This window comes from Elgaria multicarinata, chromosome 3 (assembly GCF_023053635.1).
Source record: "Elgaria multicarinata webbii isolate HBS135686 ecotype San Diego chromosome 3, rElgMul1.1.pri, whole genome shotgun sequence".
NCBI lineage: Eukaryota > Metazoa > Chordata > Lepidosauria > Squamata > Anguidae > Elgaria > Elgaria multicarinata.
The window spans coordinates 72,767,216-72,781,690 of NC_086173.1; the positions used below are offsets into that span (position 1 = coordinate 72,767,216).

At 44.1% G+C, this 14,475-nt stretch overlaps 1 protein-coding gene across 1 annotated transcript; it reads right to left on the bottom strand.

The window, feature by feature from the left end:
- Positions 1-2,501: 2,501 nt before the first annotated feature.
- Positions 2,502-11,377, bottom strand: PCYOX1L (prenylcysteine oxidase 1 like). Its single transcript, XM_063120586.1, has 6 exons — positions 11,170-11,377; positions 8,920-9,126; positions 8,417-8,591; positions 8,010-8,221; positions 7,710-7,850; positions 2,502-6,807 (listed from the first exon to the last, which is right to left on the bottom strand). The coding sequence occupies exons 1-6, from the start codon at positions 11,288-11,290 to the stop codon at positions 6,149-6,151; spliced, it is 1,515 nt and encodes a 504-aa protein (XP_062976656.1). The 5' UTR covers positions 11,291-11,377; the 3' UTR covers positions 2,502-6,148.
- Positions 11,378-14,475: the final 3,098 nt, after the last annotated feature.

The window sequence follows — 14,475 nt, forward strand, 5'->3', positions numbered from 1 at the left end:
GATACTCTATTCCTTAAATTAAAGCCCATGTTTAACTTTTTTAAAAAAAACATCCCTCTATCGATATATGTATTTTTGACTGGGGTTGGATGTATGTGATTTCAGGCATGTGGGATAGAACCCCCAGATCCACTACCCAAGCCAGGTGCAAAAAACAACAACACTCAGGCCTTAGCTAGACCAGGAGAAATCCCCATATGACACACAGGGGATCCTGGGATAGGGAGGGATCATCCCTTCCTTGCCCCGGGATCTCACCCTCCCCTTTGGGCCTGCTTTTTCTACAGTCTCGGGCTGAGCCTGAGACCATGGAACGTGTGGCCTGTTGCCGCGGAGCCGGGAGCTGCACCCATCGGGGGTAGGGTGGGGGGAGCAGGAAAAGTACTTAATTTTTTAAAAAAACCCTTACCTTTAGAGCACGAGCGTTCGTGCGCTCCTGTGTCTTTAAAACATTAAAAAAATGGTGGGCACGACACCTCTACTCCTGAGGTCGTCGCGCCTCACGTGTAAATGGAGGAGGGATCTCGCGATAATCACATTATGGGATCTTCCCTCCTCCATCCAGGATTAAAAGGTAGGTCTAGCTAAGGCCTCAGAATTAAAAAGGAATGAGTTGTGGCACCTTAAAGACTAACTAATTTATTATGGTAGAAAACAGACACCCAGGCTGCTTCTAGACAGCGGGCTTCTAGTGCTACCACTCTGTGGGTGTCGTGCAGCAATTCTGTCCACTTTTCTTAATAGATTTTATGCAGTAAGAAAAAAGAGTCAGAAGAAGCCATGGGAAATCATGGGAGGTTTACAAGTGGAAGATGTCATCTGGATCACCCCCCTCCCCATAAAATGCTGTGAATGAGGCAAGCTGATGGTATTGTAAAAGCCTCCTCTCGAAACATCATCAGCATTTCCCCAGATATTGAATTCTAATTTTTGCCGATCAGGATGTTTGTTCAATAAGGTTGGTATCTCCGGGCCTTTTGGTCTTCGAACACAGAGTGCAGTTAAATCTCATTTTCCTTCTAAACTTCTATGCCAGAGTGATGCTTCTTATCCCAACACAATCTCTGTGTTTCTTCAGAGGAATCTGAGAAAGATGTCTTCATTTAAACCATCAGATTCATCTGTTAGGGGCCTTGTCCTTGGAGGTCAGGGTACTTTGAAATATCTAGGGATATATGAATGAATGGTGTAGAATCCATTCCATCTATGCTTCGTGGATTGTCAGGCACCTTTCGTCTCATCATCAACCCACTGACAGAATCAGAATTTTAGTTACCAAATTTGTGCACGTGCGAATTTGCATGTGCAAAATGTGCAAATTTCCTCCCCAAATGCACATTTTCATGCTCTAGCCCATGGGGAAAATGCACATTTTTGGCCACTTCTTTATTTTTGTGCATTTTTCTACGATGAAATTTGTGCAAAATTCCTGAAGGTTAGAAAAACGGTCTGCAAGTCTGCAGAATTCCCCCAATGGGGAAAGCAAGTCTGCTGCAGAATCTACAGGTTGGATTCATACAGATCCAAACTCATTTGGTCCCGTTGAGGATTTCTCTTACATCCCTAATATTGACTAAAAATCCAGTTAAGAGATAAATTAGAGCCTATTCATATCCTTTCTTGGAACATAACCAGATGGCAGAATAAAATTGCAGGTTAAAACTTCCAGGGTTTCTTAACTCAGATTCCATTTCTGCAAGAGACATGGATTACTGATGCAGAATCTTACGAGCTGACTGGTTTAAATCCTACACTAGTTCTGCCCCTATGGCTAGAAATAAGGGAAAGACTTAGGGTGGGCTAATTATTTCAGTATCTAGTGAACCGAGAACTATTGCCCAACCTTTGTATTATTCTAACTCTTAGTTTTTTAAGTTTCCTGGCTTCAGTGTTGTGGGGAAAGGAATCTGGGAAAATCTGAATAAAATGTGACCGGATACGTGATATGCCACTGTAGACCCTGATATAATTATTGCTGGTGATTTTAATGCCAGAATGGGATAGGAGGATTGGGTTATTTGTAAGAAACTTGGCCCCCAAATTGATTTGCTACTTCAGTCACAAAGAACTTTACAAGATTCAGTTATAAAGTTGGACTTTCTTTGATCATTTGTTGATCATTTGTAATTTAGATCTTGGGGAGAGCTATCCTTCAAGTGGAATATGGTTCAGAAGTGGCAAGATGGACAAATGCTGTTAAGTTGGAAACTATCCTAAACTTCTTTTTGAGGTCACTCTTTAATCTACTACATGGTAGCTCTGTTGCCATGATGGGTTTGGAGGCTAGGTCTTGTTCAATACTCTCCAGACTGCGTATTGCTTTGATTTTATACTCACTGAAATTACAAGACATGCCAGAGACAAATTGCCCCCAAAATTCAATTTTGAACAAATTTCTAATAGATGTGTTTATAATTAAGCTAATATGTTTATTTTTTTAAAAAAAAATCTATACTGATTTTCATTAAAAACAACACCCAAAAAACCCAAAGCACTTTACAATATCAATTCTTGATAAAATACAACAAAACTTAGCATTAAAACAATAAAAAAATAATATCTCAATTAAAATAACTAGAGGTGGAAGACACTAATGGTCAAAGAAAAGCCTGGGAAAATAAGCATATCTTCAGTTGTCAGTGGAAACATGCTACACTAGAAGCCCACCTGATTTCAATGGGGAGATCATTCCACATGGCGGGTGCCACAATTGAGAAGGCCTTCCTCCACACCATGGCCAAATGAACTTCGGTAGGCTGTGGAATGATCAGCAAACCCTCTTGCTCAGAATGCAAAGACCCTGGTGGCCTATATGGAAGAAGATGGTCTCTCAGATAAGATGTAGGGCTTTATTAAACCAACAATGCCTTGAATATGCTTCAATAGCTAATTGGCACACAGTACAGAACTTTCAGCACGAGGAGTCATATGTGCATGGTAAGAAGCGCCAGTGAACAATCTAGCCTCTGCATTCTGCACTAGCTGTAGCTACTGAACCAAACTCAAGGACAGCTTCACATAAAGCGCAATAGTCCAATCTTGGGGAATGTTCATAACTGTCATACCAGTCTAAGTTGGCAATAGGTGCTCTTTGCCACCAAGGCCACTTGAGCCTCAAGTGACAGAGACGAATCCAAGAGCACCCCCAGACTATGTCCTTGTAAGGTGAGTGCAACAAGCCCATCCAGGACAGGCAAAATTATGCTACTCCCTGACCCGGAAACCGGGGATTTCAGTTGGTTGGCCCTCATCCAGCCCACCACTGCATTCAACTACCAGTCCAGGTTGTGCACATCCATACCTGACTCAGATGTAACAGCGAAATAGAGCTGAGTGTCATCTGTATATTTATGACACCTTGTTCCAAATCCCCTCACATGATGGCTTCATGTAGATGTTTAAAAGCACTGGTGATGGTTTGTGACCTGTGGCATCCCACAGCACAGTTGCCAGGGGCTGAGACACAATCCCCCACTGCTATTCTCTAGAAATGACCCCACAAGTAGGAACGGAACCACTGCAATAGTGCACGCTAATCCAACCAGATGAAGTCAGTTCAGGAGAATACCATGACCAATCAATGGCATCAAAAGCTGCTGAGAGATCAAGGAGAAGCAACAGAGTCACACTCCCCGTCCCTCTCCCGATACAGGTCAGGGTGACCAAGGCTTATTCTGTCCCAAAACCCAGAATGAAATGGTTCCAGATAGTCTGTATCTTCCAAGAGCCTCTGCAGCTGTGTTGCCACTACTCAATCAAGCACTTTTTCCAAAAAGGAAGCATTTGTAACCTGGGGGTAATTGTAACGGACCTCTGGGTCAAGAGAAGGCTTTTCAGGAGTGGTTGCACAATCACCTCTTTAAAGGCGGCTGGCACCTCTCTCTCTCACACACATAAAGACGCATTTGTTTAAATAAATATGACACCCTTATCATTATGGATCAGTTCCTGATGACCATAAGCTGCTAACCCTGGAGCTGCAAAACAGCGTATTACAAATGAAATTAAAGAATGGGTTCTCTTGCTAACAAGACATCATCTTCAAACTATGCACTTTTCATCATTTTACTATTCTGTTAAATCTGATTAAACCACATTTCTCTAATTACCTGCTGGTTGTGCTGAGGAAAACATTTACTGCTTTGGGATTTCCAACGATGCCTACAGCATATTTAGAGGGCAGAGATACTGGAATACCTGTAACCTGCCAGGTATGTATTTGTGGCTAGAAAGAAGTAGAAGACATTAAGTACTGAATTGTTATCTGTATAACTCCTGAAGGGATAAGTTTCTGAAACAGATTCTTGAGAGAGCTCCCTTTTTGAAGACCATGGAGAACATTAGTTACCTCCTGGGTGATAGGAATAAAGAAATATATTACATATATGTTCTCTCTGTTTGGCCTTACAGGCCAACAGATTAAATACAAATTCATTATACGTAATGGCGTTCAAGGTGCTGGGGATTATTTACCTTAAAATATACCTTTCAATCCGAATAATTTGCATGTTTGTGATGACCAATAGTTTTTAGCAAATAAATCTGACTGACGTTCAAAATTAAAAACAACTGATTCTCGTGACACCTTTAACTAATTTATTATAGCATAAGCTTTTGTGGACTACAGTCCAGCATCAGATGTTGCTTTTACTGTGACAGATTCACACAGCTACTCCTCTGGAAATTGTTACTCAGAACTAAAGAATTCTGAGCCTAGGAATTTGTTCTGAGTACCAGAACTGAATGGAGCTCACAGGCCTTCCCCACATTTGGTTGTTCCCAATGTTAAATTATTGGGAGTCAGAAATCTGTTCTGATCTACTTCAAAATCACTCAGCTCTACCAGTACATCCCAATCTCCCTTCTGCCCACCCCAGATATTACTTTAAATCCGCATGAAGCAGTTATGTCTCCCCCACATTTTAACTCTAGTGTAGGCACAGGGGGAGGATCTGGACCAGAAACCTAGCATGAGGGTGAAGGTGTTGTTGTTTTTAAAGATCAGGATCAGGTCCCCTGTGCCTACTCTAAAGTAAAAATGGGGGTGGGGGTAAGACATTGCTGCTAGATACAGATTTAAAGCAATGTGTGTTTTGAGCCCCAAACAAGCCTTTTCTTCAGCAACCACAGCATGAAAAGGAGCATACAGCCCACCCCCACCCCAATTTCAGGACTTACAATTCAAGGAAACAGCTGGCATAGGATGCCAGGTCAGGAAAAAAGAATACACAGCAGTTTCTCCTGGTTTAGAAACAATGGGAACATTTTTGCCATACTTTGAAGGGGAGTGTGTTTAGTCTATCTGGTAAATCTGAAAAAGCCACCACCTCCATGATATTGAAGGTAAGGCAACATTAGTTCAGTCATTAGTTGCAGGGGGTTGAGGTTATCAGGACCGTAGTAATGCAGTGTCACATATGTACAGACAAGTAGAAGTCAATAGGTTGTTAAACTTGAGCTTTAGCCAGGACCTGAAGACCCTACTCAGGGCGCTCTGGTGGATCACAGTAAAAAGCAATTTAATGGGGTTTGGCAATAAAGCAAAGGATTGACGTTTGGGAAGGGAGAAAAAACAAAGGGTTTGCAAAGGGTTTAACAGTGGAGGCACATTTCAACCCAAAAAGGGCCATTCCCTTCAGCATGATGGCTGAAATCCAAAATAGAAGTCCAACACAAAGTAACTGGAAGTTGGGAGTGCAGCTGTTGTTGTAGAGGCAAGAGGGGGTCCATTCTTGGGAAGCTTCTTTACACAATGCGTACCCCCCCCCCAAGTGATGCACAGTGGCACTGCATAGGTATGGCAACACATGTAAGGAGCACTTTGCCTGAAGAAGAAAACTAGTTCTCAACTTGCAAGCTGGATGCAGCTTACGATCAACCATCTTAGATCCCTTCCAAGGTTGCCTTTGAGGCCTTAGTAGCTGGGTACCCATAGAAATTAGTACACAGAATCTCTGAAACAGGGTAGCGTTGGGGGTGGGTGGGATACACTTGTTGTAGACAACAGGCATACAGGGATGCATGTAACAGTTTGTCTTGAGCTTATCTCCCTGCTAAAGCCCCAGAGTGATCCGTCAATCTCCCCTTGACCCTGCATGCAATAAAGGAGTGGTTCTTGTCAAGTCTTCTCTAGCAGTACTTGCCACATTCACAGCTCAGTCTTCACTTTGTGCATCAGGTCCTTCTGGTCAACTTTCTCTAGGTCGCGATACCAGAGGTTGTGGGCTAAGAGGGCCACGTTCTTGGCAGCAACAGCAGCCATTTCCATGGAGCTGGCTGCCCACTCCATGCTGTTGAGGTAGTAGAGGCTGTCGTGGAGAACGATGGGTGGGAGGGTCTTGGCAGATTCGTAGTCAGGATAGGCCTGCCATTCTGTCACCTGGACAGAGTAGTAGGAACGGAAGAGAACCTTCAGCTCCTGCTTCTCCAGGGGCCTCCGGGAGTGAACTCGCCATACAGCAGCGTCTTGGGGCTGCTTTCGCCTGAAGGTGCTGGATATATTGACAGGGCAAATATTATCCATGGAATCGAAGAACAGGGCAGGAGCATCTGTAGTGAACACACTAGCGAAAGGGAAGAGCTTTGGATCTGGGAAGCCAAAATAAGAGGAGTTGAGGTAGCCATGGACGATGGAAGTGACAGTAGTGTGAAAGATGCCTGGGAACTCAGCAATGGGAGGATCAAAGTTCTGAAAGGTGATGTTGTTCTTGGTGTCGTGCAGTTGAGTGGCAATGACCACTATATCATAGAAGCTAGAACCTTGGCCTTCCTCGTCCTCATAGTGCACCTGGTAGAAGGTTTTTCCTTCTGGAAAGAGACAGCAGAGAGAGAGAGAGAAAGAGAGAGAGAGAGAGAGAGAGAACAGAATAACTCAAATAGATGACCACATCTTGCTGAAGGGTTTGAGAAACAAAATGGGCAACACTTAGAAGTGGGAGAACTTCCCCAAGAAATAATTCTGCCAAGGCTTTATGGTTCTCCGTGCTTCTCAGTGAATCCCATCTGCTCTGCAGCTCACCCATTACTTGTTGGTTTTAACTTCCAGGCCCTGTGTGGGTAGCTAGGCCAGCCACATCAAGCCAAAATATGTACAAGTGACAGGTGAACACCAATCAAAGGGCATGATGAGAGAGAGACAGAGAGTTTTCCTGACTGGTCACGAGTAAGCAGATGGAGACAAAATGGGCTAAAATCTCATGTTCTGTGAGCACAGACTGAAGTGATACTAGGCAAGACCAAATGAGTAGAGCAGAATTGTCATATGAAAAGAAAAGGAGGTTGGAGGTGCACATCTATTGATGCTGCAACCTTGGCTACACCATTAAAAAGGAGCTACACTTGATCTGACTGAGAAGCTGTCCGGATGCTCAATAGTTTTGGAGACAGCAAGCATGAGATTTTAAAGTTTAATGGCATGACACAAAAGCCTTGTGTCCATGAGGGTTTCTCTCCCTCTCACGGTCCCAACAAAAGTTCCTCTCCAACGCTGAGACATTTGCTTGCCAGGGGAAGGTCCCATTAGCATTCATGGAATTAAACTCTCTTACACCCATACCCAGCCCTCACCCCTCATGGCGACTCAGGCATCCCCTCTGCTGCTATTTAGCAGTTTTCAGGTCTAATTTGGCATCCAGGCACCACTTCTTTCTAAAATGTCACATGTTTCCAGCCCCAGAAGAAGAGGAGAGATACAATGTTATTTGGCTCACCTGAACTGTGCAGGGAGATGGCCGTCACAGTGGCCTGGATAATGTTAGCTTTCGTTAGCTTCAGCAAACCTGAGCATACCAGCTTGTTGCCACCTTCCACAGTCCACATGTTGCCCTGTGCCCCTGCTAACGACATGGCCCCTGCAGAGGGAAACACAGAGGGTGTCAACAGTATAAGACAAAGCCATACAATGCCACTCTCTCTGGCAACGTCCCCTGGTCTGATAAATTTGATTAACAGCCAATCAGAAGAGCACCCTTTCGCTTTCCTCAGCCGATGCCTTCCTGGGCAACACTCACCTGCAAATGCAGGCACCAGCACTGACTGGCCATAGCTGGCCCGGAGAACGGCCACAATGACATCGTCAATGAAGCGCTGCGTGACGCCCACCTCCAACAGGGACTCTGCCACAGAGCGCTGTGTCATGTTGACAAAGGTGTCCCCGCCCAGTGAATGCAAGAGTTCCTCAAGGCGAGAGAATGCATAGCCGTGGGCCTGGTATTTGTAGATCCTGCATGATATAAAAAAGTGAGAAAAATCTCGAGGTCTCTTCCAGGAGACCTCCAATGTGTTGCTCTGTATTTTTTTCCAGCCTGGCTGTAGGACCATGGGTGCTATTTAGGTCTAAAGTTAGGGGAAGGAACTTCCTGTTTTCCTCTCAACCCTCTGGAAGCACCAGAGAAGAGATGGCCTCCCTGATACATACCTCATAAACTTCTCCATTACCTCCTCCACCCACATTTGTAGGCGCAGAAAGCTCATGCCATAGTGCCACCAGAGCCGAAAGAGGTTCAGCAGATACCAGTCTGTCTCTTCCAGGACAAATTGTTCCCCGCTAAAGATAGCACTCTTGCCCGGCACTTCTCGACGGTGCTTCAGTCCTGTACAAGGCGACAATGAGGTAGAAGAACTGAAAGCTATTTTCTGTCTTCCTTATCTTCGTGGACTAGGGTACACATGCAATTAACCCTTCCACTTTATAATTTTAGACTTTTTCAGACTATATGAAAGCCAATTAAAATCTCTGTCCAGACAATCTCAAATGTCTTGGGAGGCGGGGCAGATTTGGACCTCCCTCCCAGATCTCTTGAGTCCTGAGCAGTCTAATCAGTACACTATACAAAAAACTGGCACTCTATCCACTACTGGCTATACAAAAAACAAGCCTGAATGTAGTTGTTTCCAATGTGGTGACCATACCACACTCACCTAGCAGTTTAATGAAGTCCTGCATGTGCAAGTTGAGGGAGTGAATGGAGGCCCCGCCACTTTCATACTGCTGTTTGTTGACAGTGACTGTGGCCAAGCGACCACCTACCGCATCCTTTTCATACACGTCCAGCTGCACCTGTGGCCCAAAGTGCTGCTGCAGGAAATGGGCCACGGATGAACCGCCAATCCCGGCTCCCACCACAGCTGCCAAGGCAAAATGAGAGAAGGGGGTAGAAGACATGCCACAAGTCAATTAGCTTCTGGCTATTGGTCCCACTCCCCTAAGGACAAGAGGGCTGCTCTTTACACACACACACTTCTCAAAGTAATTTGAGGATGCCACAAAATTAATAGAAAAACATTCCAGGTCAATGTTGTTCACATTTTCTTTGCAAAATGGAAGCTTTGACCTGAATCTCTCAACATGGTTATTTTAAAGGGGGGGGGGGTCCTTGAATTTTTCCAGTCTCCTCCTTCCCAAAGTTTTCACATCTTCACATACTACAGAAAGCTCTTAACTAAATTTCCCAAGATGGTTAAATTTCTCACATGCATGTACACATCGCCTGTGCGTCACAAGCTGCAGCTCTATGCCAAACATACCATTAAATACTTTACATGAGAAATTGCTGTTGTAGCAGGCAAACACTCGTATACCCACAAACGTGTGCAGCAGGGTCGGGGTGGAACTAAGCAAGTACAGAAAAAAATGTCTATCATGAATGATTTTAAGACTTGATGCATTCCAAAGTGGTAGCCAACAGTATCTTGGAACAAGGGCAGCAGAGTGCTACGTCAACTTGAAGAGTAACCCATTTACTGTGGCTTTCATGGTCTATGCTCACATCATTAGGTGAATGAAGTGACAGTATAGAGAGGAGGAGGAAATAGCAGATTTTTAAACACAGCAATGCTGGAAAATCAAGCGATAACAGTAAGTGTGTCACAGTAATAAGCAGGGCACACATTTAGCTTTTGTAATCCATTCAGAGAATTTCTGTTATTGGGTAGATTAAATATATAATAAAATAGTAACAGCCAATCAGCAACATGGGCATGACCCACTCGAGATTAACAGCCATTGGTGGTGAGTAAGCATAGCAAGAACTATCATGTAAATGCACACTTAAAGAGAGACAATTACCTTCTGTAGTGTACTTATTAGCCTTTCCAATCATCCGTTGAAACCAAACTCCTCACAGTGCAAATCTCCCAAAACAAATTTTGTTGTTGTTGGGAATTTTGTCCCAACAACAAAATTCAATTGGAGACTCTGATATGAAGCTGTTGACTCAGAATTCATTACCAGATTTGACACGGAGAGCTTGATTTCAACAAATCTCAGGAACAGCTACCTACAGAAAGTAATTGCCCTTTCCTTACCCGCTTATATTATATGAATATAATATAAGAGATATGTAATATGAATATAATATAATATATGTCATATGTAATATGTAATATCATATATGTAATATGAATATAATATAAGAGAATACACTCTCACCAGGTGCACTAGGCAGAAGTGAATGGGTTATAAGGGTTTTGGACCACTTTCAGCCACATTTCTTATTTTCAGACTAGGGGGCGGGGGAATGCAAACAAACAAGGAAACCACCCAATCCAGGAGAAAGAGTCGCAGCCATATGGTGGACTGTGGAGGGTCACATCTGCCCCCCCCCCCCACCACCTGAGGTTCTGCCCTCCTGGGTTAGAGAAAAGCTGCCACTAGGTGTCTCTATTAATGAGCCCGATAGCAAAGCCTCCACGATTTCTGACAGCTTTGCTATTGCGCTCAAAGATAAAGACACAAATAGAAGGGGGCAGCATTTGTGACAGCACATGATGCTCACCACAGGGAACTTGGCTAAAACACACACACCTCTCTCGCCTTTTCTGAATCACTGGGCTTTGGATGCATTTTCTTTTTTTCAAAACCCAACCGAGGACACAAAGCGCGCACGGGAGGATGCCTGACTGAAAGGCGGGCAGGTGATAAGGATAAGTCAGAAGCAGCATTAGTGCCTTTCCTACTACAGCCGTCGAGAGGCCAAATTAGCCCCGTCCTCAGCAGATTTTCCGGCTTTCCCTTACTCTCGTACCCACCCCCGCCTCCCGCTCCTCTCACGCTGCCGAGATTGGCGGCGCGGCGGCGCCCGCCCCACTCGAGGAGGCCTTGCCTAGACGGCCAGTGACATCCGGACGCTGCCGTCAGCCGGCCTGCTGCGACCAAAGAGGAACGCCTACCTATTTTGCCAGGCGGAGTTGCATCCCCGGCTGCAGCGACGGAGGGCTCCGTCCACATCACCCCTACGGCCAGAAACAAATACAGCCGGGTTGCATGCGGAGGCTGCAACTCTGCCATCATGGTGGCAGTGGGAAGGACGAGATGGGAGGAGGAGGAGGAGGGAGGAGGCGGCGGCGGCTGGCCAAAACGACCATGCAACAGGCCGCGCGTGCAATCACATCAGCGCAATCTACGCAGGGTCGCCCGCCCGTCCCTCCGCTGTGTGCTCTCCTGTATCTTTCCACTAGGTGCAGTGATTCACGAGACATCGGGGAAGAGTGTGGGGGGGGGGGGGACACCGGAGGTGGCGTGTTCATTGGCTGCTCGCGGCGCCTCCTTTGTCCTCCGCGTGGCGGAGCGCAGAGGCGAGAGGCGCCCTCGTTAAAGAGACACGGACCCTTGAGAGCGGAGGTGGCAAACAATCCCCTCCCCTCTCGCTGCGGTGCTAGCGGGCAGCGCTCGAAGGCCAATAGCGCAGCCTTACCCAACCTGGTGCCTTCCAAAGGCGTTGGACTACAACTCCCAGCATCCTCCCCAGCCAGCCAGGGCATGCTACAGATTGTAGTCTAACACCGTGATTCCCGATTAGCTAAGTACTGCGGACCCCTTGTTTTTCAAATGCCAAGCCATGGACCCACTAACTTTTGAAAAAAATGTTACCTCTATGGTAGTTACCTGTGCGAAGCAATTTTTTGGAGAAAATAAGGGGTAGCCCCTAATAAGCAAAGGATTTTAGGTATACTAAAAAGACCATAAAATTTGTGATATTTGTGATATTACCAAGCAAAATGACAATGATTTAGTTAGGAATATAAAGACGAATTTAATTTTACTAATGTCTGGTTTACAAATGAACGAATTACGACATGTCTAGTAGCTACTAAACCTAAACGTGATGGGAGGAATCATGCCTCTTTTTGTCCCGAACAATCCCTTCCACATCTGGTTCAATATTTCCTACTTTTAATCTCAAATTTGGATCAACATCAAGCCAATTTCTATGCTTGTTCTTCATATAACAAAACATCAAAAATGTTTGTTCACAAAGATATGTGGAACAAAAGGGAACTAGATGTTTCAAAGCTTTTTCACCTGACTTCTTATAATCAGGAAAAACCTTCACCCAGAATTAGTCCTGTCTATATTCCTTGAAAAATGATTTCAATGAATCATCACAAGACACGTCAGCAAGTGCATCTTGCTCTTGCGCAGATAGAGTTGTTAGTTTTACATCACCACATTCAAAAGGATTCCTTATCCATGTGTTTTCAGGATTAGGTGCAGGGAAGTAATCTCTGAAGCTAGTAGCTAAATCACGCAGGTGCTCAGTGATGTTATATTTTACTTCTGGTAGGAATTCATCATCAGTGGAATCCAGAAATGAATGGTGAATATGTGAATGGTGCCATGGACCCCCTGGGTGGGTTACACGGACCCCCAATTGGGAACCACTGGTCTAACACATTTGGAGGGTGCCATGTTGGGGAAGGTTACAACACACACACACGATTATCTCAGTTCTCTGCTCTAAAATCTAACCCCTTAAACTGTGATACTCATTTGCCGTGCGAAGTCGCCAGATTCTTCTCAGGAGAACCATTTCTTCCGCTTAAAACTACTGAGTAGGACTGGGCAACTTGCAGCCATCCAGATCATGTTGTCGGATTGTAATTCCAAGCACCCCTCACAGTTGGCCACAATAGCTACCGACGTCTGGAAGGCTGTATGTTGTGGTTTATAAAGGTTAAAACACACGCACAAACCCATACACCTGTTCTGCTTGGCTGCAGAGCCTTGCTTTTCTCTCCTAGAAAAGATGTGCTACAGAAAATTGAAGTGTCATCAGAGAGCACAATTTGCTGCCTGAGGAATACCAGCTGGTGATCCCTCCTCTCCATTCCAAGTACTGATGCTGATAAGTCTGATGGGACAACATCCTCTACTACATCTGAGGGCAGAAGCCAACAGAGAAGGTGCAGGTCGGGGAACCCAACACACACAGCTCTGATATTCATGTTATTGGCAACACAACCGGTTCAACTGATGGCAGGATAGATGCAATACTGTACAGATGTATGTGAAATAGCTACTATCTGGGTTCATGGATGCTAGATAATTTAGTCCACACTAAGCACAAATAGGACTCACGGATCACCTCACACTCTTAGCCATTTTGCTAAAATAGTTCCTCTATTACTTGGCAGTTACACCAAAAATAAAACAAATTCATTAGTGTCACCACCTCAACTGTTACCTTTCTAATAAAGTGATCTCATTCACTCTGCTTGCATAAGATCTACACAGTGCAAATGCTTGATAGGCCTTATAGCTGCAGAGCTAAGTAAAAGAATATTCCAAAGACCCTGAGAAACCAGTTTCCAAAGGAGTAGCTGTGTTCTCTCAAAACAAAACCATCCCTGTGCAATTTATTGTGGCATAAGCTTTCATGGGCTAGAATAATAATAAGTAATTTACAAAATCAGTGTTCAGCCTGAGCAGGCAGTGAATTGGAAGCTGCACTTCTGTTTTATTTAATACTAAAGACATTAAATGTCAGATACTAGCTGTTGTCATTGAGTCAGCAGAATATACACCCCACTGGTATGGATTTGTGAAGGAATAAAAGCAGATGTTGACTAAATCAAGACACCAGTATAATAAAGTTCCCCTCCTTCCAAAAGCCCAGCTCCAAATAGTAAGAAATAAAACATTATTTCTAAATTTCTGATTGGTCATGTTCTACTTTCAGGGGTATTCAGAGCAAACTCAACATGTTTCATAAGACAGGAGTCCAATAAAGATAACTTTTATTTGTAAGAACATGGTCCAGGGTGATTTGAAGACATTGCTATGTTCTAAATATGGGTTTTCTATCTGACCCCCATCAAGAACCTTTGGATTAATATGATCAGCATTCAACTGTATGAATTTCTATTGTTCACACAAATGGCTAGCCACCCTTTAAAAAATCAATTATAAAAAACTAGTGTAAGCCTATGCATGTTAGGTGCAATCTTAAACCCATTTACTAGGAAGTAAGAACCATTTAACTCAATGGAATTTATTTCTGAGTAAACATGTTTGGGATTATTCTACAAGGATACTTTGTTCTTTTGTCTTGGTAAAGGGGATACTAAAACACTTCATGTTTAATAATCAAGAAATATCTGAATACCCTAAACCTTAAAATCTTATTTTCTTAGAACCGTGAAGTGTTCCAACAGAATCTCTTATATTTACCTATACACCGAAGTGTTGCTTCCATT